The following is a 22,147-nucleotide window of genomic DNA, read 5'->3' as shown; positions in this document are numbered from 1 at the left end:
CACCTCTTGAATTCCTCCACCAGCCTTGTGAAATTAAGCCTATGCAGGGCCACCCACCTCCTGGCCACCTGGACCCCCAAATACCTGAAGCTCCTCTCCGCCCTTTTTAGTGGGAGCTCGCCAATCCCCCTCTCCTGGCCCCCTGGGTGAACCACGAACAGCTCGCTCTTCCCCATGTTGAGCTTGTACCCCGAGAAATCCCCGAATTTCCTGAGGATCCTCATTACCTCCGGCATTCCCCCCACCGGGTCCGCCACATATAACAGCAAGTCATCTGCATAGAGTGACACTCTATGCTCCTCCCCACCCCGCACCAACCCCCTCCAGTTCCTCGACTCCCTCAGTGCCATAGCCAGTGGTTCAATCGCCAGTGCGAAGAGCAGGGGCGACAGGGGACACCCCTGTCTCGTCCCTCGGTGCAACTGAAAGTACTCCGACCTCCTCCTGTTCGTGGCCACACTCTCCATTGGGACCTCATACAACAGCCTGACCCACCTGACAAACCCCTGCCCAAACCCAAACCTCTTCAGCACCTCCCACAGGTACCCCCACTCTACCCTATCGAAGGCTTTCTCAGCGTCCATCGCCACCACTATCTCCGCCTCTCCCCCCCCCCCTCGCCGGCATCATGATAAAGTTCAGAAGCCTCCGCACATTTGCGTTTAACTGCCTCCCCTTCACAAACCCCGTCTGGTCTTCGTGGATGACCTGCGGCACACAATCCTCGTGGCTAAGACCTTCGCCAGTACCTTGACATCTACGTTTAGCAACGAAATCGGCCTGTAAGACCCACACTGTAGGGGATTCTTGTCCCGCTTCAGGATCAAGGAGATCAGTGCCCGGGACATTGTCAGGGGCAATGCCCCCCTCTCCCTTACCTCATTAAAGGTCCTAACTAGCAACGGGCCCAACAGGTCCATATATTTTTTTCTAGAATTCGACCGGGAAACCGTCCGGCCTGGTGCCTTCCCCACCTGCATGCTTCCTATCCCTTTGATCAGCTCCTCCAGCCCAATCGGGGCCCCCAGTCCCGCCACCAGTCCCTCCTCCGCCTTTGGAAACTTCAATTGGTCCAGAAAGCGGCCCATCCCTCCCTCCTCCAGTGGGGGCTCGGACCGATACAATTCCTCATAAAAGTCCCTGAAGACCCCATTGATGCCAACCCCACTCCGCACCACACTCCCTCCCCTATCCTTAACTCCCCCGATCTCCCTAGCTGCGTCCCGTTTCCGAAGCTGATGCGCCAGCATCCGACTTGCCTTTTCCCCATACTCCTAAATCGCCCCTTGGGCCTTCCTCCACTGCACCTCCGCCTTCCTGGTGGTCACCTGGAGGCTGTGCCTCTTCCTCAACAGTCCTTCCTCAGGCACCTCTGCATACCTCCTGTCTACCCTCACCATCTCCCCCACCAGCCTCTCCCTCTGCTCCCTCCTCTCCTTGTGGGCCCTAATGGAGATCAGCTCTCCCCTAACCACCGCCTTCAGCGCCTCCCATACCATCCCCACTCGGACCTCCCCATTATCGTTGGCCTCCAGGTATCTCTCTATGCTTCCTCGGACCCGCTCACTCACCTCCTCGTCTGCCAACAACCCCAACTCCAAGCGCCACAACGGGCGCTGGTCCTCCCCCTGCTTTAAGTCCACCCAATGCGGGGCGTGATCCGAAATGGCTATCGCCGAGTACTCCGTATCCTCTACTCTCGCTATCAGCGCCCTGCTCAAAATAAAAAAAGTCGATCCTGGAATAAGCCTTATGGACATGTGAGAAGAATGAAAATTCCCTAGCTCCCGGCCTGCAAATCTCCAGGGATCCACCCCTCCCACCTATCATAGAATTTACAGTGCAGAAGGAGGCCATTCGGCCCATCGAGTCTGCACCGGCTCTTGGAAAGAGCACCCTACCCAAGGTCCACACCTCCACCCGATCCCCATAACCCAGCAACCCCACCCAACACTAAGGGCAATTTTGGACACTACGGGCAATTTATCATGGCCAATCCACCTAACCTGCACATCTTTGGACTGTGGGAGGAAACCGGAGCACCCGGAGGAAACCCACGCACACACGGGGAGGATGTGCAGACTCCGCACAGACAGTGACCCAAGCCGGAATCTAACCTGGGACCCTGGAGCTGTGAAGTAATTGTGCTATCCATAATGCTACCTACCGTGTTGCCCGTAAACCCCCTCAGCACCTTAGCCGCCGCCGGCTTCTTACCCGTCCTAGACCTGGAGCGATCCAGTGCCGGATCCAACACCGTGTTAAAGTCATTCCCCCCCCCCCCCATTATCAGGTCCCCCACTTCCATATCTGGGATCCGACCCAACATGCGCCGCATAAAACCCGCATCGCCCCAATTCGGGGCGTACACGTTGACCAGCACCACTTACCACTAACCATTACATACCTACTGCCATTGTCTGCCACAATGCTCGACGCCTTGAACGACATCCTCTTTTCCACCAAGATCGCCACCCCTCGATTTTTGGCATCCAGCCCCGAATGAAACACCTGACCTACCCACCCTTTCCTCAATCTTACCTGGTCTGCCACCTTCAGGTGTGTCTCCTGGAGCATGACCACATCCGCCTTCAGCCCCTTCAGGTGCGCGAACACGCGGGCCCGCTTGACCGGCCCGTTCTGTCCCCTTACATTCCAGGTTATCAGCCGGATCAGGGGGCTACCCGCCCCCCTCCCCCGCCGACTAGCCATAACCCCTCCTCGGCCAACCAAGCGCCCGCACCTCACGCCTGGCCCGTTCCCCACGGCGGCAGACCGCCGTCTCAACCCCCCCCACTCGTTCCAGATCCCCCTTGACCATAGCAGCAGCAACTCTATTCCCCCCTCCCACCCCCAGCTAGGACCCCTCATGGCTGCTTTACTCCCCCCATTGCACTCCCGCAAGTCAGCTGACTCCTGCTGACCCCGGCTACTCCTGCCTCTCCTTCAACTCCTCCCATTGTGTGACACACCTTCCTCTTCCATTCCCCATCCGCAGGCTCTCCACCTCCCCTTCCATCCCAAGCACGGGAACCAACCCTCGCTTCCCCGCCCCCTCAGTCTTCAGCGCGGGAAAAAACCCGCGCTTACCACCTACCCGGCCCCGCCACCTCTGACGCAGCTCCTTTTACAGGCCCAGTCCCCTCACCCCCGACTCAGGCCTCCCCCTCCCCCGCGGGGCCCCATCACACTGCCGGCCATCCACCCTTACTCCATTTGCTTACCCCCCTCCAAGAGCCCCCCCGACCAACCCAACCATAACAGTGCCCAACCCGCCCGAACCACCCTCACTAAACCAGAAAGAAAAAAACAAGAGCAAAGGACCCCCCCCCAAAAAGTAACACATCACCCGCAATCCCCAAACGCCCGTCCCGACCCTCAATCTGTGTCCAGCTTCTCGGCCTGAACAAAGGTCCACGCGTCCTCCGGAGACTCACAATAATGGTGCCGGTCCTTGTAGGTGACCCACAGTCGCGCCGGGTGCAACATGCCAAACTTCACCCCCTTCCTGTGCAGCACCGCCTTCGCTCGATTGTACCCGGCCCTCCTCTTTGCCACCTCCGCACTCCAGTCCTGGTATATTCGAACCTCCGCGCTCTCCCACCTGCTGCTCCTCTCCTTCTTGGCCCACCTGAGCGCACACTCCCGATCGACGAACCCATGGAACTGCACCAGCAACGCCCGCGGAGGCTCGTTAGCCTTGGGCCTCCTCGCCAGCACTCTATGGGCCCCTTCCAGCTCCAGGGGCCCCTGGAAGGACCCCGCTCCCATCAGCGAGTTCAACATGGTGACCACATAGGCCCCCACATCGAGCCCCTCCGGGAGGCCCAGAATCCGCAAGTTCTTCAGCCTCGACCGATTCTCCATCTCCTCGAACCGCTCCTGCCATTTCTTGTGGAGCGCCTCGTGCGTCTTTACCGCCAGGCCTAAGATCTCGTCCTCGTTGTCGGAGATCTTTTGTCGGACCTCGCGGATCGCCACCCCCTGGGCCGTCTGTGTCTCCAGCAGCTTGTCGATAGAAGCCTTCAGCGGCTCCAGCAGGTCCGCTTTAATCTCCCTGAAGCAGCGCTGGATAACCTCCTGCTGCTCCTGCGCCCACTGCATCCACGCTGCCTGGTCCCTGCCCGCCGCCATTTTGTTGTTCTTCCCTCGCACCTTCTTCTGTGGGAGGAAACTAGAGCACCCAGAGGAAACCCACGCAGACACTGAAAGAGCATGCAAAGTCCACACATAGTCACCCTAGGTCGGAAAGGAACACGGGTCCCTGGGGCTGTGAAGCAGCAGTGCTACCACTGTGCCACCACTTTCCACGCTCACCTTTCGAGACCGTTGAGGATCTTATAAACTTCAATCAAGTCATCCCTCACTCTTCTAAACTCCAGTGGAAACTAATCCGGTCTGATAACCTTTCCTCATGAGACAACCCGCTCATCCCAGGTATCATCAGACCATGAGATATAGGAGCAGAATTAGGCCACTCGGCCCATCGAGTCTGCTCCGCCATTCAATCATGGCTGATATTTTTCTCATCTCCATTCTCCTGTCTTCTCCTCATAACCCCTGACCCCCTTATTCATCAAGAACCGATCTATCTCTGTCGCGGCATGGTAGCACATTGACTTTTTTTTTTAGGAAACATTTTATTGAGGTATTTTTGGTATAGTAACAACAAAATAAATAATATACATGAAACCATAAACATAGTGCAAAAGCCATTTCCCTCTCGTACAGGTCCCACTCTTATTAACCCCCTACTCTAAACTAAACCCCTCCTTCCCCCCCCCCCCCCCCCAGGTTTGCTGACGATTAATTTCCCGCAAAGAAGTCGACGAACGGTTGCCACCTCCGGGGGAACCCTAACAGTGACCCTTTCGAGGCAAACTTTATTTTCTCCAAACAGAGAAAGCTAGCCATGTCCGATAGCCAGGTCTCCGACTTCGGGGGCTTTGAGTCCCTCGAAGCTAATAGTATCCATCTCCGGGCTACCAGGGAAGCAAAGGCCAGAACGCCTGCCTCTTTCTCCTCCTGGCTTCCCGGGGTAGCACAGTGATTAACACAGTTGCTTCACAGCTCCAGGGTCCCAGGTTCGATCCCCGGCTTGAGTCACGGTCTGTGTGGAGTCTGCACGTTCTCCCTGTGTCTGCGTGGGTTTCCTCCGGGTGCTCCGGTTTCCTCCCACAGTCCAAAGACGTGCAGGTTAGGTGGATTGGCCATGATAAATTGCCTTGGGTTAGGTGAGGTTGCTGGGTTATGGGGATATGGTGGAGGTGTGGGCTTGGGTAGGGTGCTCTTTCAAAGGGCCGGTGCAGACTAGATGGGCCGAATGGCCTCCTTCTGCACTGTAAATTCTATGATTATAAACACTTGTGATTTGGCCTCCACAGCCTTCTGCGGCAAAGCGTTCCACAGATTCACCACCCTGTGGCTGAAGAAATTCCTCCTCATCTCTGTTTTAAAGGATGTTTTTGAGATGTGGTCTCATTAATTCCCTGTATAACTGAAACATAACATCCTTACTTTCATGTTCAATTCCTCTTGTGATAAAGGATAGTATTCCATTATCCATCTTAATTACTTGCTGAACCTGCAGCCTAACCTTTTGTAACTTGAGCACTGGAACCCCAAGATCCCTCTGCGTCTCCAAATGCTTTCTGGAATCGATCTACAGGCTCCCCTTTATCCACAGCACAAGTTGTTACTTCAACTAACTGTAAGAAATGTATTCTTCCCCTTATTCCGCACTGTAACCAATCACTGTTTGTCGATGTACCATTTGTCAATGTTCTCTGTCGAATATTCTTTTTGTCTACTATGTACGTACTGTGTACGTTCCCTCGGCCGCCGAAAAATACATTTCACTGCACTTCGGTGCGTGTGACAAATCAAATCAAATTGGTTAAACATGATTTCTCTTTCACAAAACCATGCTGACTCTTCCTGCTTGCTTTTAAGTTTTTCTAAGTGCCCGCCTATAACCTCCTTGATGATCAATTCTAGCACCTTCCCATGACGGACGTCAAGCTACCTGGCTGATAGATTCCTGCTTTCTGCCTCGCTTCTCGAGTGGAGGGGTTATGTTTGCTACTTTCCAGTCTGATGGAATAGTTCCAGAATCTAGTGAATTTTGGAAAATTATCACCAATGCCTCGACTATCTCATTCGCCACATTTGAGACACAAGGCTGAAATCCGTCCGGACCTGGAGACTTGTCCGTCCTCCGCTCAGTAACGCTTCCCTAGTGATCGTAGTTTCACCAAGTTCCCCTCTCCCTTCTACCACCTCATTTACAGCTATTACTGGAATGATTTTTGCATCCTGTCTGTGAAAACAGAAACAAAATATTTTTTAATTTCCTCCGCCGTTTCCTTATCTGCTGTTAACTCCGACCACCCGATTACCTTCCAACTGATCCCCAGCAACAAAACAAAGATATTCAAAACTTACCGGGCAGATAATGACCTTCTGCTCGTCCAATCACAGGCTTGTTTCACCCTACATTGGCTGCTGATAGGCTCAACCATCAATTCATGGAGTAATCAGCCTATGATTTGCTGAGTAGGAACTGAGTATCTTTTTAAAGTTCTTTCTGGGAGGTTTGGAAGTTGAAATGTTATCTACTCTTGGTGAACGTGGCAGGCCGCCTAATACCTCTCAGGCCCCGCACGTTTGGACAAGCCAGACCTAGTCCAAGTGGTTGAGTGTGAAACAGCAATAACCTTGACTGAGTATATCTCCCCTCACTGTATGTTGTCACCTCCTCATCCCCAGATGCCATCATCAATGAGAATTACAGCTACCTGAAATACTTCCTGGGAAAGCTGGCCATGCCAGAGTGCGCCTTACAGATACAGGACTGGGATACAGCAGGAGCAGTCTTCTACGACTACATCCGAGTCATGGAAACGGTGCGGGGAATCGACGAGGTATGGCTGAACTGTGGGGTGGGCATGGGGTTCAGTGTGGTCTCTCTTCCGTCTAAAGACTAACTGGCGACAGTGATCACGATAGTTAAAGCAGCCCACCCTGGCAGTGAGGCAGAAGATTCTCTTTTCACAAATCCTTGTTGGCTGTTCTTACTGAGCCTGTCTGCTTTCAAACAGGTGAAGTAGTTGATTTGTGCGTAGCAAGATCCTCCCAATGAGGTGGATCCTAGTTTTATTCTTGGTAATGATAGGGTTAGGGAGGTGAATGATCAAGATAAAAAGGTGAACTCTTGCAGGACTTGAGTAGGAGGAGGCCATTCAGCCCTTCGAGCCAGCTCCACCATTCAATACGATCCGGTTGTGGTCTCGCTCCACTTTGTCATCTGCCCCTCGTAAGCCTTGATTCTCTTGCAGATCAAAAATCTGTCTTAACTTGGCCTTGAATCTATTCCATGACCCAGGCTCTACTGTTCTGAGGAAGAGAATTGCACAGACTATCCGCCCTCTGGGGGTCTTAAAAGTGGCACTCGAAGTGCGTCCCCCAGCTCTGGTCTCCCCCATGGCTAGACACATCCTCCTGGTATTTACCCTGTCAAATCCTTCAGGACCTTGAATGTTTCAATAAGATCACCTCTCATTCTTCTAAACTCCAAAGAGTGTAGGGACAACCTTCATAAGATCAGCCCTCCATCCCGGGGATGTATCTGCCCCGGGGATGTATCCATCCCAATAAGTCCTCCGGTAAACATCTCAGCAGCACCTCTGACACTGCAGCACTAGAAAAATGGAGATGTGATGGTGCTTGTAGAAAATGGGCTACGGGGCAGCAATGAGATGTTAACAGTTAATTAATAGAATGAAAAGGAAAGTGTAGTGCATTTGTGTAGTGCCTTCCATGATCCTGGGACGCCCCAAATCACTTCACAGCCAGCAGGGTACTTGAAGTGTAGTCACTGTTGTAATATACACAGCAAGCTCTCACTATGTATAATAATGTAAATATAATATTAAAATGTCTCCAGGGTTTCCATACCAGGTTACACAATCCAGTGACTTAACACATCATTTTATCAAGCTTTTTTTTTTTTTCATTTTGGCGGGCTGGGTCTTGATTCTGATACTTGTAGTTAAATAAACTGTGGAGGACGTTGGATGGTTCCCTGAGCAGACTGTCCGAGTCATCTGGCAGAACGTCTCATCACCAGAACTGTCAAACAAGCACCAAGACCTAGTTTGGCTGGTGGTGAGAAGGGCCCTCCCCGTCAGATTCTTCATGCACACCTGAAGGCTCAGCGCCGTCGCACGCTGCCCTCGGAGTGGCTGTGGGGGGGATGAGACGGTCACCAACCTCCTTGTGGAATGTGCCTTTGCAAAGATGGTCTGGAGAGAGATGCAGTGGTATTTGTCAAGGTTCATCCCGAGCAGCTCTGTGACACAGGACTCTGTGCTCTACGGACTGTTTCCAGGGACACACACCGAGACAAATATCAACTGCTGCTGGAAGGTCATCAACTCAGTGAAAGACGCTCTTTGGTCTGCCCGAAACTTGCTGATCTTCCAGTGCAAAGAATTGTCCTCGACCGAGTGTTGCAGACTGGCACATTCCAAGGTCCAGGACTACGTGCTGAGGGCCGCCAAGGTGCAATGGGGAAAGGCCACTGTGTAAGGTCTCCCAGCAAATGTACACCGAGGGGCGGGTAACAGTGTAAAACCCCTTGATCTGGGTCATTAACACTCAAATGTACAAAAACATTGAAAGAAATATGACGATGTAAATACTTAAGAAAGAATTGTAAAGTAAACGGGGAAATGTGTGGAATGTCATCCCAACTGAATGCAAGAAAGTCAAGTGAATATGTAACTTTGATGGAAATGTACAGTCTTAACTCAATGTTCTGTAATGTTGATTAGAGATTTTTTATGAATAAAGTATATTTTGGGGGGGAAAAACATTTCAATTTACTGCACACATACTGGGCTGGTTTAGCACAGTGGGCTAAACAGCTGGCTTGTAATGCAGAGCAAGGCAGCAGCGCGAGTTCAATTCCCGTACCGGCCTCCCTGAACAGGCGCCGGAATGTGGCGACTAGGGGCTTTTCACAGTAACTTCATTGAAGCCTACTTGTGACGATAAGCGATTATTATTATTGCCACTGACTCATGCGATCAGCACAGGACTTCCTTGGCCAGATCAGCAAGGTGTGCTGAATTGCATACACTGTGAGAGCCGGCTAACTTCACTTTCAGGCAGAGGGGAGGTGGTGGGAGAGACACATCATTGTTGCAATGAACCCAAGTCACCCACCTAGACTGTACAGACTGCTATCTGTACCATTTTCTGATTTGAAACCCCATCCTAATCCAGCAAGGATTCTCCCTGATGCAGTCCTCAACAATGCCCTTTTCCCCCACATCCTCTGGAAAGGCTACCGAAATGGGGGTTTGTTTCTAGGTTGTGGTAAGAAGATTGTGTGTGATTTCCGACTATATAGGGGAACAAGACAGGGATGCCCGCTGTCTCCATTGTTGTTCGCGTTGGCAATTGAACCTCTGGCCATGGCGTTGAGAGACTCCAGGAAATGGAGAGGGGTGATTAGAGGGGGAGAAGAACACCGAGTCTCGTTATACGCGGATGACCTATTGTTATACGTGTCGGACCCAGCGGGGGGGGGGATGATGGAGGTTATGCGAATTTTGAGGGGGTTCGGGGATTTCTCGGGGTATAGGCTAAACATGGGGAAGAGTGAATTATTTGTGATACATCCAGGGGACCAGAGTAGAGAGATAGAAGGCTTGCCTCTAAGGAAAGTGGAAAGAAACTTCCGATACCTGGGGATTCAGATCGCTAGGAGCTGGGGAACCTTGCACAGACTTAATCTGACACAGTTGGTAGAACAAATGGAGGAGGACTTCAAGAGGTGGGACATGCAGCCTCTATCGCTGGCGGGCAGGGTGCAAGCAATTAAGATGATGGTCCTCCCGAGGTTCTTATTTGTATTTCAATGTCTCCCTATACTAATCACCAAGACCTTTTTTAATAAAATAGACAGGAGCATCACGAGCTTCGTGTGGGCAGGGAAAGTTCCGCGAGTAAGGAGGGGGTTCCTTCAGCGTAGTAGGGACAGAGGAGGATTGGCACTACCGAACTTGGGCGATTACTATTGGGCCGCCAATGTGGCAATGATACGTAAATGGATGATGGAGGGTGAGGGAGCGGCGTGGAAAAGACTGGAGAGAAAGTCCTGTAAAGGGACGAGTTTAGAGGCGCTGGTGACGGCGCCGCTACCGATCTCACCTAAAAAGTTTACCACTAACCCGGTGGTGGCGGCAACATTGAATATCTGGGGACAGTGGAGGCGACAGAGAGGGGTGCGGGGAGCCCTGGTGGGGTCCCCAATCAGGAACAACCATAGGTTCGCCCCAGGAAGAATGGATGGAGGATTTCAGAGCTGGTACCAGTTGGGAATTAGGAGGGTGGGAGATTTATTTATAGATGGGACTTTTGCGAGCTTGGGAACATTGGAGGAAAAGTATAAGTTGCCCCGGGGAAATTTCTTGAGATATATGCAGGTGAGGGCATTTACTCGACAACAGGTGAGGGAATTTCCGTTGCTCCCGACACACGGGATACAGGACAGGGTGCTTTCAGGGGTGTGGGTCGGAGAGGGCAAGGTGTCAGAGATTTACCGAGAGATGAGGGAAGAGGGGGAGGAGTCGGTGGGCGAACTAAAAGGAAAGTGGGAAGAAGAACTAGGGGAGGAGATAGAGGAGGGTATGTGGGCTGATGCCCTAAGCAGGGTAAATTCCTCTTCCTCATGTGCCAGGCTTAGCCTGATTCAATTTAAGGTGCTACATAGAGCACACATAACGGGGGCAAGATTGAGCAGGTTCTTTGGAGTGGAGGACAAATGTGGGAGGTGTGGCGGGAGCCCGGCAAACCACGCACATATGTTTTGGGCATGCCCGGCACTGGAAGGGTATTGGAAGGGAGTGACGGGAGTGATTTCGTGGGTGGTGAAGGCCCGGGTCAAACCAGGCTGGGGGTTAGCTCTATTTGGAGTTGCGGAAGAGCCGGGAGTGCAGGAGGCGAAAGAGGCCGACGTTGTGGCCTTTGCGTCCCTAGTAGCCCGGCGCAGGATCCTACTCATGTGGAAGGAGGCGAAACCCCCCGGACTGGAGGCCTGGGTAAATGATCTGGCGGGGTTCATTAAACTGGAGCAGATAAAGTTTGCCCTGAGAGGATAGGCTCAAGGGTTCACCAGGCGGTGGCAGCCATTTCTCGACTACCTAGGGGAACGTTAGAGGGAAGACAGATGACCAGCAGCAGCAACCCAGGGGGGAGGGGGGGGGTGGGGGTTTTAGTTTAGTTTAGGTCAAAGATAAAGGGGTTTTGTTACTTGTGTATTGTTAAAAATTTCTGTATTGTTATTGTTGCGTTTGCTTTGTAAGAGGGGAAAAATTGTTGTTTGGGGAAAAAATTTTCAATAAAACATATTTTTTAAAAAAAAGAAGATTGTGTGTGTGCCAGAGAGTTAACGATTTGTGTCCTGTAGGTAGAGAATCCGACTTACGAGCTGGAGAGAATTCACACCGAGGTGATGTCGCTGTGTAGCCGGATAGAGCTGATAGAGTGTCTCTCGGCCAAAGATCGACTGGCTCAATCTGGTAGCACTTTCAACATTTTTGTTGTTTCTTTCCCTCGTGTTCTTGGGTGGGAATTTAGAATTTGACAATAATACCGTGCCTTTCGCAATCACTGGATGTCCTCAACTTTTATGACCAATGTAGTATTTTTGGAATGTAGCCTGCTGCAATGTGTAATGTGCAGCAGCCAAGGTGCAGAGGAATCTGGGTGTTCCGGTGCATGCATGAGTCACAGAGTTGGTCTGCAGGTTCAGCAAGTATTTAAGGCGGCAAATGGAATGCTGTCCTTTATTATGAAAGGAATTTATAATAATCTGTATTGTCACAAGTAGGCTTACATTAACACTGCAATGAAGTTACTGTGAAATCCCCTAGTTGCCACACTCCGGTGCCTGTTTGGGTACACCGAGAGAGAATTCAGAATATCCAAATTACCTAACAGCACGTCTTTCAGGACTTGTGGGAGCGGAGCACCCGGAGGAAACCCACGCAGACACGGGGAGAACGTGAAAACCCACACAGACACTGGCCCAAGCCGGGAGTCGAACCTGGGAGCCTGGCGCTGTGAAGCAACTGTGCTAACCACTGTGCTACTGTGTCGCCCATAAATGAACATAAAAATAAGGATGTTTTGCATCAGTTATACAGGGCAGTGGTGAGACCACATCTCAAATATTGTGCGCAGTGCAGGTTTCGTTACCCTATTTAAGGAAGATGTGTTGGAAGTGGTTCAGAGGACATTCACTGGATTGATAGCAAGAATGGGCAGGTGGATGAGAAGTTTGGACAGACTGGGCTTGTATCCAGTGGAGTTTAGAAGAATGAGGGGTGACTTGATTGAAGTATAAAAGATTCTGACCAGTCTTCAGAAGGCGGATATGGGAAGGATGTTTCCTCTTGTGCGGAGTCCAGAATTAGGGGCCACTGTTTTAACATTCGAGATCTTTACAGAACAGATGAGATTTTTTTTTCTGAGGTGTGTGAGAGACTTTGGAACTCTTTGCCTCGCAGGCAATGGAAGTAACGTCACTGAATAGTTTTAAGGAGGAGGTGGATACATTCTTGTTGAGCAAGGGAATCAAAGGCTATCATGGGGACGGGGTTGATGGGAATGTGGAACTCGAAACACAAACAGATCATCTGTCATTTTGTCCCATTGTGGAGCAGGCTCGAGGGGCCGAATGGCCTGCTTCTAATTCATATTTTTGTATTCTGTACACTGCAATCTTACACACATGACAACGCAATAGCAACCAGAGTTGTTTTTTTCATCTTTAGCAAGGCCTTTGACAAGGTACTGCATGGTAGGTTGTTGCAAAAGGTTAAATCTCATGGAATCCAGGGTGAGGTAGCCAATTAGATACAAAATTGGATTGTATGAGAATGTAGGAGGCATGGTTAGTAAGTTTGAAGATGACGCCTAGATTGGTGGCATAGTGGATAGTGAAGAAGGTTATATAAGATTGCAACGGGATCTTGACCAATTGGGCCGGTGGGCCGATGAATGGCAGATGGAGTTTAATTTGGATAAATGTGAGCTGATGCATTTTGGTAGATCAAATCAGGGCAGGACCTGCTCAGTTAACATAGAACATTCGGCTCATCGAGTCTGCACCGACCCACTTAAGCCCTCACTTCCACCCTCTGCCCATAACCCAATAACCCCTCCATTGGATTGGCTTTGTTTATTGTCACGTGTACCAAGGTACAGTGAAAAGTATTTTTCTGCGAGCAGCTCAACAGATCATTAAGTACATGGGAAGAAAAGGGAAGAAAATAAAATACATAATAGGGCAACACAACATATACAATGTAACTACAAAAGCACTGGCATCGGATGAAGCATACAGGGTATAGTGTTAATGAAATCAGTCCATAAGAGGGTCATTTAGGAGTCTGGTGACAGTGGGGAAGAAGCTGTTTTTGAGTCTGTTCGTGCGTGTTCTCAGACTTCTGTATCTCCTGCCCGATGGAAGAAGTTGGAAGAGTGAGTAAGCTGGGTGGGAGGGATCTTTGATTATGCTGCCCGCTTTCCCCAGGCAGCGGGAGGTGTAGATGGAGTCAATGGATGGGAGGCAGGTTCGTGTGATGGACTGGGCGGTGTTCACGACTCTCTGAAGTTTCTTGCGGCCCTGGCCCGAGCAGTAGCCATACCAGGCTGTGATGCAGCCTGATAGGAGGCTTTCTATGGTGCATCTGTAAAAGTTGGTAAGAGTTAATGTGGACATGCCGAATTTCCTTAGTTTCCTGAGGAAGTATAGGCGCTGTTGTGCTTTCTTGGTGGTAGCGTCGACGTGGGTGGACCAGGACAGATTTTTGGATATGTGCACCCCTAGGAATTTGAAACTGCTAACCATCTCCACCTCGGCCCCATTGATGCTGACAGGGGTGTGTACAGTACTTTGCTTCCTGAAGTCAATTACCAGCTCTTTAGTTTTGCTGGCATTGAGGGAGAGATTGTTGTCGCTGCACCAACCCACTAGGTTCTCTATTACTCTCCTGTATTCTGACTCATCGTTGTTCGAGATCCGGCCCACTATGCTCGTATCGTCAGCAAACTTGTAGATGGAGTTGGAACCAAGTTTTGCCACGCAGTCGTGTGTGTACAGGGAGTAGAGTAGGTCACTGAGGGCAATTTATCATGGCCAATCCACCTAACCTGCACGTCTTTGGACTGTGGGAGGAAACCGGAGCACCCGGAGGAAACCCACGCACACACTGGGAGAACGTGCAGACTCCGCACAGACAGTGATCCAGCAGGGATTCGACCCTGGTGCTGTGAAGCCACAGTGCTATCCACTTGTGCTACTGTGCTGCCCACTAATGGTAGGGAGTTGGGGAGAGTTACAGAACAAAGAGATCTAGGGGTACAGGATCATAGCTCCTTGAAGGTGGAGTCGCAGGTGGACAGGGTGGTGAAGAAGGCATTCAGCATGCTCGGTTTTATTGGTCAGAACATTGAATACAGGAGTTGGGACGTCTTGTTGAAGTTGTACAAGACTTTGGTAAGACCACACTTGGAATACTGTGTTCAGTTCTGGTCACCCTATTATAGGAAGTACATTGTTAAACTAGAAAGAGTGCAGAAGAGATTTACGAGGATGCTACCAGGAGTTGATGGTCTGAGTTATAAGGAGAGGCTGGATAGGCTGGGACTTTTTTCCCTGGAGCATAGGAGGCTTAAGGGTGATCTTATAGAGGTCAATAAAATAATGAGGAGCATCGATAAAGTAGATGGTCAACATCTTTTTCCAAAGGTAAAGGAGTCTAGAACTAGAGGGCATAGGTTTACGGTGAGAGGGGAGAGATTCAAAAGAGACCAGAGGGTGGTGAGCATCTGGAACAGGCTGCCAGAGGCAGTGGTAGAGGCAGGTACAATTTTTTCCTTTAAAAATGTTAGACAGTTACATGGGCAGGGTGGGTATAGAGGGATATGGGCCAAATGCGGGCAAGTGCGACAGCTTAGTGATAGAAACTGGGCGGCATGGACAAGCTGGGCCGAAGGGGCTGTTTCCGTGCTGTAAACATCGAGGACTCTAAACAATATTGATTAAAGGATTAAAATTGACTAGGTGAATTGGATATTCTGAATTCTCCCTCTGTGTACCCGAACAGGTGCTGGAATGTGGTGACGAAGGGCTTTTCACAGTAACTTAGTTGCACTGTTACTGTAAGCCTTTTTGTGACAAAAGATTATTATTATTGACTCCGGACATCAGAGGGAACTCTTCTGTTTTTCTTCAAAAGACTGCCTTGGGGTCTTTTGCATTCACCTGCTGGGAGAAGATGGGGCTGTGGTCCACTGTCGCATCTGAAAGGGGAATCTCCAACAGTGCGGCACTGCCTCCGTACGGTCTCGATTTTGTGCTCGAGTCGCTGGAGTGGGAATTGAACCTGTGGCCTTCTAGCCCAGGGGTAGGTGAGGATGGGGAGAGAGTGCTGCCCATTGAGAGAGCCCATCCTGGTCTGCTTTCAAATCAGTAGCAGCCCCTTGCACTGTTAGCCCCTCTAATCAGGGCTAATGGGTCATAGGTCAAATTTAACTAAATTAATGATTTTTTAACCACAGCAATTCTTCTTATTCTGTGAGTGTAAATTCCATCTTTCTTTTTAGGCAATTGTGCATATTAAAAGCCTTGCATCTCTGTGTATTTGCTGTCTGGTAATTAACCCCAGGATCCACGATCTTTTGTGGGAGGACAGTGATAATAATCTTTATTATTGTCACAAGTAGGCTTACATTAACACTGCAATGAAGTTACTGTGAAAAGCCCCTAGTCACCACACTCCGGCGCCTGTTTGGGTACACTGAGGGAGAATTCAGAATGTCCAATTCTCCTATCAGCACGTCTTTTGGGACTTGTGGGAGGAAACCGGAGCACCCGGAGGAAACGCACGCAGACACAGGGAGAATGTGCAGACTCCGCACAGATAGTGACCCAAGCCGGGAATCGAACCCGGGTCCTGGCGCCATGAAGCAACAGTGCTAACCACTGTGCCACGTAGAAGATTGTTCCAGATTTCCACTCCCTCTAGTGTGAGGAAGTGCTTCCTGACAGGCACCCCCAAACGGCCTGGTGATCCTGCCCCTCGGACTGGACTCCCCATCAGAGGAAATAGTTTCTCTCTGTTGACCCTATTGAATTGTAAATATCTCCATTAGATCATCCCCTACTATCCGTACGCGGAAGCACAAACTGAAGTCGATACATTCTGTTCCAACTTAGTCCATTTAACCAGAGTGGCACCTGGTTTATATACAGTGCACGAGCGTCACTGGATTAAATTGGGTGGGGAGTCGAGACGAGGATTTGTGCACCAGGCAGATTTGGTGTGAATCAAGTCCGGGTTCTCAGAAGAAAGTGAACAATCTCTTTTCTCTATAAGTCCTTTAAGAGTGACAGTCATGGCTGGAGCAGTTTCTCTATCTTGCTGTTGTTTGACTGCTTTGTGTGTTTCTAATTGAGTAAGTCCCCTTGCACCATCCTCCAGAATCCCATCGAGTAATCCTGGTGTAGTGCTGCATTTGTTTTCTGATCAATAGTGATGTTGTGACGGCATTATGTGGGTAAAGCTGGGAGAGAGGGCGATGTCTCTGGTTATTTTAATAGTGTGTTGAGTGGCAGTGAAGTTGCTGTTGTTTCTGACTTGTTTGTCTCTCTCTCTTTCCCCCCCAGACATGGCTAAACAGATCGCCAACATGCTGCGCACTGTGCTCGGGCTGCAATACAGTGCAGAGTCACCCAGGGACAGAGCCCCCAGTCTCCAGCACGTTCCCCTACGCTTGCTCGCCCCTTACATCCGCAAACTGCCCATGCCTGAAGACTACGCTCTGGAGGAGCTACGCAGCCTGACTCAGACCTATCTGCGGGAACTGGTTGTCAGCCCATAGCCTCCTGCCCTGCCCAGGGGTGAGAGAACAGTTCTAACACTCTCCGCCTGTACACTTTCCCCTCTCCACCCCTTTTGAGCTAAAGTTCCTCTGACAGAGCTGAGACATTGCTGCGAATTTCCAATTCTTCACCGGCCGCTGTTAAACGGAGGAACCATTTGAAGACCTTTTTTTTAAAAAAAAAACCAGAGGCGGCTTCCTGAGCAAGAACTGTATCCGGAATGTTCTGAGGTGCCACATGGCACGCATGTCGGTGGGACTTTGTTGCTTTTTATTTACTTCTGTTCTAAGTTAAGTCATTATACAGGTCTAGCAGTGTTGATGAAAGATATGCAGTAGCACCTGCAATCTGTCAAGACCGGGAGCTGGTTCGCTTAAAACCTTCTGGCTAAACAATTTGTCGCTTTCAAAGGGATCAAACGGACAATAAACATTGTTTTCCAAATTGTATGTTGTGCAGCTGCAAGATCTGACTATTAATAGCACATTGGTGTGCGGTGATGTCGAGGTGGAGGATCCCTCTGTGCTGGATGTCACTTGTCATAGATGATGCCAGTGAGCTGTCTCACCATGCAGCAATCCCAGCCCCCAATGGTGATCCCAGAGGCCTAGGAAATGGGGGAGGGAGATTCGCTGCTTTGGAGTTTAGTTTAGTCACAAAGCATGCAAGATATGAGAGAAACCGCTTAGATTTATTTGTTTAAACCCACAGCTTCAACACCCCCCCCCCCCCCCCCCCCCCCCAATCTGTCAGACAAATGTGGATGTGTGTGTTGCCTGGAGAGCTATTCTTTGGAGTTTCTGCGTTGCCGACACTGCTGCAGGCTGTCTGTTGCGGAGGGGTCAATACAGTTTTTAATTCTGTTGCCCTGTTCTAACTCGGGGTCCCTCTAGTCTCTCTCTTTTTCTGCCCACTCCAGCAAAAGAAAAGGAATTTAATCCCTCCAGGCCCTCTTGTCCCTTTCTGCCGTTTTTCAGTAACATTCTTCCTTTTTGTCTCTTTCCAGCACCCCAGGCAGAGCTGGCAAATCCAGCCCCAGTTGGACAGAGTAGAATCAGGCCGGGGAAATCGGTCAGCACGAGGAGAGGGCGAGCTTGTCCCAGGTGCCACTCGGGTTGAACCCAGACCAGTTACAGATGGAAATGTTCTGTAGTCCACCAGAGGTTTGAGAGATCTGATTTCTGAGTAATAGGTGTTAAAACAGCCTGCGAACTCGGACAACGCTTGTACAACTGCCAGCAATAGCTCCCCGCAGCAGGCGAATGGCTCCAACAAACCCGCTCCTTCCCAAACCCAGCAGCGTTTGATTAACAGTGCAAAGAACACTGGATTGCATTAGCTTGATCTGCCAGTGCAGACTTTATTGACTGTCCTTGTAGAACCCATAGTCACAGCGATATCTCTGCACTCTGCCACCCTTCTCCTGTTCAAATGCCCCCCTCACTGCTCTGCATTCACGAGTAACCCAGACAGTCCAGGGTGCAGTGGAGTGTTGGCCTTTAACCCTGGGGGGAGTGAGTAAGGGGAGACAGTACACTGGACTACCTGTTCCTCTGCACTCCCTGGTGATTGGAGTTGTGTCCTCACTTGATTGAATGAGACTTCAACCAGGAGAGGCAGCCTGGAGTCAGTGTTAAATAATATGACCGCTAATAACTGTCCGAATGTTAGGGCCAAATGAAGTACTACAAATAAAAATAAAAACAGCTGGTGGCAACTCCTTGTCCCTCCATGCCATCAACTCCATTGTAGCCACTGTAGAAATCACTGTAGATGCCAGATACACCTTTTTACACTGTGACACTAACTAAGGCAGAAGGATTGAGAATGATGTCTGAAAGGCAGACAGACTGAATAAATGTTAAACAGAGAGACTGGCTGTGTGGTATGAATAACACCACAGCACTGGGGGAAAGAGGGAACATTGTCAAGGCTAAGTTTTATTTGCAGAAATGATCATTGGGCACAGCAATATATCTCCTGAAATCCCTCCGGGATTTTCTTCCCTCTCCCCTCTCTGGAATTAGTAAAGTGTCTGCTGGGCGAGACTTTCCAATGTGGCATTGGGGCCTCCTCAGCCAGATTTCCCACTTCAGCTTTGCTGTTGGGCGAGCCAGCTCCAGCTGATGGAGAGGCAAGAATGTTGAGATGAGGGATCAGTGCGAGTTATTGGGTCGCCTCCTTGCGAATGGTCCAGATTAGTTGGGCTGCCTGGGAGTGAAATGTAGCCCAGCTACATTGTACCCCATCAAAATCAGCCGTCTGCTTTGATCAGGACCCACGAGGCAGTGTGTAAAGATCAGTTGATTTAATTAACAGATATTGTTTATTGATCTCAGTGAGGTCTGTGTGTATGTGAAAGATACTCTTCAGCTAGTAGAATGCAGGCCACGGTGTCGCACTATTGAAATCACAATATCCCTAAATGCTTTATAACGGTATTTTAATTACCATATTCTAAATCTTCACCCTTCGTACCTCTGGGTATTCTCAGCTCGTGCCCTGATGGTCGGTGTGTGTGTGTGTCTTGCAGGTGGTGTGACTAAAGATGCATTGAAAAGTTTTTTTAATTAAAAAGAAATTGCAAATAAAGTAAATTCTCATAGATTGTTCAGAGTATTCTTTTTAACTGTTTTGTGTGGGGAGAGGGAACATGCAATATTTTTTAATAAATGTGCAAATTTCAATGAAGACTGTTGGAAGCATTTTATTTGTGTCCGTCTGTATTTTCGTTCACAGGAGGTGGGCATTGCTGGCTCGGCCAGCATTTACTGCCCGTCCCTCATTGTCCTCGAGAAGTCAGGAGTGTGATGGAATACTCTCCTCTTGCCTGGATGAGTGCAGCTCCAATAACAATACTCAAGAAGCTCAACACCATCCAGGACCAAGCAGCCCCGCTTGATTGCTCCCCCCTTCGATAAACAATCACTCTCCTCACTACTGACGCACAGTGGCAGCCATGTGTACTGTCTACAAGATGCACTGCAGGAATTCCCCTTGGGCAGCACCTTCCAAACCCACAACCACCACCCTCTAGAAGGACAAGAGCAGCAGATACCTGGGAACATCACCACCTGGAGGGTCCCCTCCAAGTCACTCACCACTCTGACTGATGATGCGGAGATGCCAGCGTTGGACTGGGGTGAGCACAGTAGAAAGTCTTACAACACCAGGTTAAAGTCCTCCCTTCTCAGGTTTCGCCTGAGGAAGGAGCAGCGCTCCGAAAGCTAGTGTTTGAAACAAAAGTGCTGGACTTTAACCTGGTGTTGTAAGACTTCTTACTGTGCTCATTCTGACTTAGACCGATATCGCCTTCACTCGGTCTAAATCCTGGCATTTTCTCCCGAACAGCACTGATCTACCAACACCATAGCAGTTCAACAAAGCAGCTCGCACCACCTTCAAGGGTAACTAAGAAGTGGCAATAAATGCCGGCCTAGCCAGCAATGCCCCTTTCCCATAAGATGAATTTAGACAAAAGTTTGTTTACTGTAAAATACCCCCCTCATTGATGGTCCCAGAGGAGCCCCGATTTTGGTACAATCCCAGCTGATTTTGTTTAGAAACTGGAGGGCAGTTACTGAACACGTTCACAGGAGTCTGCGAGTGTACTTTTTTAATAAATGTTTTATTAAAGTTTTTCCAATGAGCGTTTTTACGTAACAAAAATGGAAATGCAGATAGTAATAAAAAATAACAAACTTATCCCAAAGCTTACAATAAAACTATTTACACAACAGAATTTTTTTTTTTTTTAACAGAACAAGGTGGGTTTTGTCTCCATGCCCAACTCGCGTTGTATCAACAGTACCCCCCCCCCCCCCCCCCCCCCCCCCCCAGAATGCTGCTGCTGCTGACACTGCTCCCCTAGAAAGTCAAGGAAAGGTTGCAACTGCCGGGAGAACCCCATCAAGGACCCTCTCAAGGCGAACTTTATTCGCTCCAGGCTGAGGAACTCCGCCATATCGCTCACCCAGGTCTCCACACCCGGGGGTTTCGAGTCCCTCCACATTAACAAGATCCGTCTCCGGGTTACCAGGGAGGCAAAGGCCAGTACCTCGGCCTCCCCTCGGCCTCTTTCGCTTCCTGCACTCCCGGATCCTCCGCCACCCCAAATATCGCTACCGCTGGGCTCGCCTTCACCTGAGCGTCAAAAAACCTACTCATTCTTGCCGCTGTTATATGTGCCCGATGCACCACCTTAAACTGGATTAATTTGAGCCTGGCACATGATGAGGAGGAATTCACCCTGCCTAGGGCATCGGCCCACAGGCCCTCATCCAGCTCCCTGCCCAGTTCCTCCTCCCACTTATCCTTCAACTCCCCCACTGAGGCTTCCTCCACCTCCTGCAGCTCCTGATATATGTCTGACACCTTCCCCTCCCATACCCAGACACCATACACCACCCTGTCCTGGATCCTACGTGGGGGCAGCCGCAGGAATGTCCCCACCTGTTTTCTAAGGAAGTCCTCGGGGGCAGGCCGAACCTCTCCTCCAGCGCCTGCATGCTGGGGAAAACCCCGTCTATAAACAGGTCCCCCATCCTCCTAATACCTGCCCTGTACCAGCCTTGGTACCTCCCATCCATCCTACCCGGAGCAGATCTGTGGTTATTCCGTATCGTGGTCCACACCGAGGTCCTCCCCCTCTCCCCTGTGTCTCCACTGCCCCCAGATCCTCAGTGCCGCCGTCACCACCGGACTAGTGGTGTATCGCGCCGGCGAGAACGGCAGCGGAGTCGTAACAAGTGCCCCTAGACTGGTGCCTCCACACAACGCTGCATCCAACCGACCCCACGCCACCCCCTCCTCCATCTTCCATTTCCTGATCATGGCCACATTGGCTGCCCAGTAATAACTGCAGAAGTTCGGCAGTAACAATCCAATCCTATTCACCCGCTTAAAGAAGGACTTGGGGGTGAAAATGGGGAGGCACTGAAAGACGAAGAGAACCTGGGGAGAACCGTCATCTTCACAGTCTGCACCCGTCCCGCCAGGGAAAGCGGGAGCATATCCCACCTTTTAAACTCTCCCTCCATCTGCTCACGAGCCGGGTTAAGCTGAGCCTGTGCACGGCATCCCAGTTCCTGGCCACTTGTATCCCCAAGTACCGAAAGCTCCTCTCCACTATCCTGAGCGGGAGCTCCCTCAGTCTCTCCTCCTGGCCCCTACCGTGGACCACAAACA

The 22,147-nt window shown here is 50.3% G+C and overlaps 1 protein-coding gene across 4 annotated transcripts in view; it reads left to right on the top strand.

Moving 5' to 3' along the window:
* Positions 1–19,651, top strand: part of nup98 (nucleoporin 98 and 96 precursor) — a 125,528-nt gene extending 105,877 nt beyond the window's left edge. For 3 of the 4 annotated variants that reach the window (XM_072477517.1, XM_072477518.1, XM_072477516.1), the window contains 3 exons: positions 6,769–6,923; positions 11,477–11,588; positions 16,745–19,651. In XM_072477517.1, coding sequence (XP_072333618.1) covers positions 6,769–6,923; positions 11,477–11,588; positions 16,745–16,959 — 482 coding nt within the window. In that variant the 3' untranslated portion in view covers positions 16,960–19,651. The remainder of the gene's footprint in view (positions 1–6,768; positions 6,924–11,476; positions 11,589–16,744) is intronic. The other variant, XM_072477519.1, reaches the window with a different exon arrangement.
* Positions 19,652–22,147: the final 2,496 nt, after the last annotated feature.

This window comes from Scyliorhinus torazame, chromosome 15 (assembly GCF_047496885.1).
Source record: "Scyliorhinus torazame isolate Kashiwa2021f chromosome 15, sScyTor2.1, whole genome shotgun sequence".
Lineage (NCBI taxonomy): Eukaryota > Metazoa > Chordata > Chondrichthyes > Carcharhiniformes > Scyliorhinidae > Scyliorhinus > Scyliorhinus torazame.
Note: the sequence above shows the minus strand (reverse complement) of the source record. Positions and strands in the feature narration are given on the sequence as shown.